The sequence below is a fragment of the Solanum stenotomum genome, chromosome 8 (assembly GCF_019186545.1).
Source record: "Solanum stenotomum isolate F172 chromosome 8, ASM1918654v1, whole genome shotgun sequence".
NCBI classification, from domain to species: Eukaryota; Viridiplantae; Streptophyta; class Magnoliopsida; order Solanales; family Solanaceae; genus Solanum; species Solanum stenotomum.
Window position 1 is genome coordinate 29126215 of NC_064289.1, and position 4095 is coordinate 29130309.

The following is a 4095-nucleotide window of genomic DNA, read 5'->3' on the forward strand; positions in this document are numbered from 1 at the left end:
TTTCTTCTAAATGTATTATCTTCAAAAATTGGAAAAAATAATATTGTAATACTATACGAAACATATTTGCTATAAACTTATTACCATGTTTTGTGGATACTACTTATTCAAATTTAAACACTACTAATTCTTTTCCTTATAAGAAAAAATTGACTCAAAATGTTTGGCTAGTACAAGACTGGATCCCAAAACTACATATAATTCAATATAATACACTCTCATTTAAGTTTATTCCAAAATTTTTATTATTGAGAATAAAAAAGTTCTCTAATTAAGACTACTCAAAAAAAAAATTAAAATTCAAAATTTTCATATATATCTAAGGGTGAATCTTAGGCAAAGACAACAATAAGAACAACAACAACAACACCAACAACAACAAAGTTATTCTTGAACAAATACATATATCCTTATATTCCTCCTCTTTAGAAATGCCTAGAAACAAAGTAATATTTGCTTTGATTGAAAATGAAACTGATAGAAAAGTCTCATACAAGAAAAGACATAAAGGGTTCTTGAAAAAGGCACAAGAACTCATGACTCTTTGTGACATTGAAATGGCTGCCATCATCTATAGTCCTTATAGTGATGAACCTAAGGTGTTTCCCAATCATGGTGCTGCAATCAACACCTTTCGAAAGTTTAAAGAATTGGCAACATTTGAGAGATTAAAAAATACGGTGACAAGAGATGAATTCACTGAAGAAAGAATCAAGAAGTTGGAGAAAAGCCTACTAAAGGTAAGAAAGGAAAATAGAATAAAGGAAATTACGAATGAGATGCATGAAGTGTTGAATGGAAAAACTATTTCTATTGACACGAATCCTGGCTATCTCAATGATCAAAGTTATGTGCTCAAGAAGAACCTTGAACTGGTACGTGAAGCAATGAAAAAGAATGTTAGTGATGAGGGGTCTACATCCAATGTCCCTCAATCCATGCCTCCAACAACAATGACTTTTGTGATGCCTTCATCCATTATAGATCTTCCATTGTATGGTCTAGTGCCTTATTCAATGACACCACAAATGGACCCTTCAGAGGAGATCCCCCCAATGGGTACATTAATTCAAATAAATAACTCCTAGAACTACTCTAGTGACATTCCAGAAAAGCCTTCATTGATTGAATTACTAAATTGGAATAATGATAATGTCGTGACTTTGCTAGATGACCTATCACTAAACAATATTAATGATCAAGATCCAAAACACACCAATAATATATAAAGTCTTTGGACTTGTGTGTTTCTGTAACACCCTGTATTCTACGTGTATTAGTTCTATTTATATGATGCCTATAAATTGCCCTGGGGTATATTTATGGACTCGATTTCCTATGCGACTAGTGACAATAGAATAGGTTTAAAGTGAACTATCTATGGATTTTGATGCGACCCGATTTAGTTGATGTCGATGGAAGTATTTAAACTTGAGATCATAAGGTGGTATTTGAGTCAAAAGTTTAAAGTGACATAGTGTATATAAGTTTTAAGTTAAGTTAAAGGTATTAAGGTCTAGAAATGGAATAAAATATTCAGGTGCTTACTTGACTTAACTAAGGTAGTAGGTGACAAGTAGGTGCATCACCTACTTTCATATATTTCTCTCTCTCAAGATGAAACAACCACCCAATTTTCATACTAGGGTTCTAACTATTTTTGCATCTTGTTTCTTCCAAAGCAGCCACAAGATCACCTTCTCTCCTCTATTTTTTCAAGTATATTGGATAGTTATTCAAGAGGAGTGAATTAGAGATAGTTATATGTGTTGGTAGCCAAGGTTCTGCAAGCCTCTTCCAAAGATTAAAAAAGGTTACAAAAACAGTAATTGAAGGAGAATAACAGATTTAGATAACAAAGGTAAGGCCATTGCCGCAACCTCTAATTATTAGTTTATTTGAGAATTCTAGACTTACTTGTTTATTGCAACTCGTGGGATGGTGATTGAAAACCATAAATTCAAGTCTTTTGATTATTTTCAGTGTTGAGGACTGCTATTGTATTGATTTGTTTATGGGAGGTCATGAATGTACTTAGAGAATGATTGCGAAAAGCTGCAAGGGGCAAATTTATAAGCTATAGTGATGCACCATTAAATTAAAGTTTTGGTAAGCACACTGCCGGTTCCATGGGAAGGATGTTTCGTGTCAATAAGTATAACAGACATAATTTATGAAATAAAACAATCAATTAGAAGGATTATGGGTTGGCTGTCTGGCTACTGTTTTTGATGAGTTGAAACATCCCGAGTTGGTTGGTAAGCTGCTAATATTAGCCTTAATGATTAGTTTAGGTAGATAAAGATTATGACGTTAAAGGATAGGATGACACTTCATAAGCTATATCAATTGGGAATTGAGGTATGTAAGGCTATTCGATTTCCTATTTCTTTAGCATGAATCCAACACTTGCATTACAAAAAAGTAAGATTTCTAAGTGCCCTTGGTAGTGATTGATCCATAGTTGTAGTTCCTACTCCCTAGAGCATTAAAGTGAGTACTCTAACATGAGTTTATTACTAAATGTACGTGCTTACTCTACCAAGTATTAGCATGCAGCTAACCTAGATTACACATGGTACATATGTTTCTATGTTGGATATACAACCTGCCCATATCTTGCCAACTTGCTTCAATTGTCTATTCCGTCATATATGTCATCTTTTCACATGTTCATATGTTACATTTATTGGTTATTGCTCCCATTGTGTTAGACTATAATATTACCTCACAAGATCCCTACTTGCTCTATTGTACATTGTATATGTACTTACTTGGAATATGTATTCGTCCTTAAGTTGAATTTGCCCACGTTCTCACTTGGTTCCACATTCATGTATACCTTGTTTTTAATATTAGTTAGTGAGTATTTGGCTATCATATAGAGTTCAAATCTCTTGGCTGAATGTTAAATGTCTTCACTTGATATGTGCTTTAATTTGAGATGTCAAAATGCTTATTGAGTCATATAAGCTCCTAAGTATTACGTTGGTGTCACATTTACTTCCCATCTCATTGTTATTATCGTAAGTCCATAATCATGTCTTCTGCTACTGGTCCATAGTTCCAAATCTCAACAATGATTTTGAACAGCAAAACAACAATCTCAAAAGAGTTATGATCATCAAAAGAACAATCTCAAAAGAGTTATGAATATCAAAACAACAATCTCAAAGATTAAAGAGTCTAAGTGAAGCAATCTATATAATTAAGGGTGGTAGCACAGGGGCGAAAGCCTAGCATGGGCCGATCCCAATTGGTATAAGAGGGTGGCAGCTCAGGGGCGAAAGCCTAGCATGGGCCGATCTCAATTTGTGGAATTATGAGGACAACATCCCAGGGGTTAAAATGCCTAGAATGGGTCATCTTGTTCTACCACTGATCAGCTAGTCAGTTGTATGATATGTCTTATAAATATTATAATGTATAGAAAATTAAGAAAATAATGTAACGTACACGATTCCACATGTATAAGCAGAGGTGGTCTCTAATCTTTATCTATTGGTATTTGGTTTCACTTGAGCTCTCATTTTACATATGGTTGTATTACGCCTTACATATTCAGTACATTCTTTCGTACTGACGTCCCTTATTGAGAATGCTCCATTTTATGCTACAGGTACTCAACTAGTAGATCTCCCCAATAGAAGAGCATGATACTCAGCGGTTGTTGGTGAGCTCCAGGTTGATTCGGGGCTTTGCCGAGTCTTTACTATGCATATTTTCAAAGTAGTATAGCCATGGATTCCAATAGAGGCTTTGTGGACATTGTAAAACTATCATATGTATTCATAGTTTCACTTGTCTTATGTATCGGTTCAGCTAGTCAGCTTGTATTGTATATGAAGCCTCTCATCAGTAAATCTATTTGTATAGTAGTTTACTTTCTCATCTAGGGCAGTTGTAAAACATGTGTTCATATTGTACTTGTTTGCCTCACCTGGGGTTGGGGTGTGACAAAAGTGGTATCAGAGCGGTTCATCCTAGGGAGTCTACAAAGTTGTGTCTAGTAGAGCCTTACTTGTATTCGTGTTGCACGCCACATTTATAATTAAGGGGCTGCTTGGAAATTTAGAAAATGTTACCTTTCTTCAT

General features: G+C 34.6%; 1 protein-coding gene across 1 annotated transcript; it reads left to right on the top strand.

The window, feature by feature from the left end:
* Positions 1–431: 431 nt before the first annotated feature.
* On the top strand, positions 432–1088 carry LOC125873687 (agamous-like MADS-box protein AGL80). Its single transcript, XM_049554562.1, has one exon. The coding sequence runs from the start codon at positions 432–434 to the stop codon at positions 1086–1088; it is 657 nt and encodes a 218-aa protein (XP_049410519.1).
* The last annotated feature ends 3007 nt before the right edge of the window (positions 1089–4095 follow it).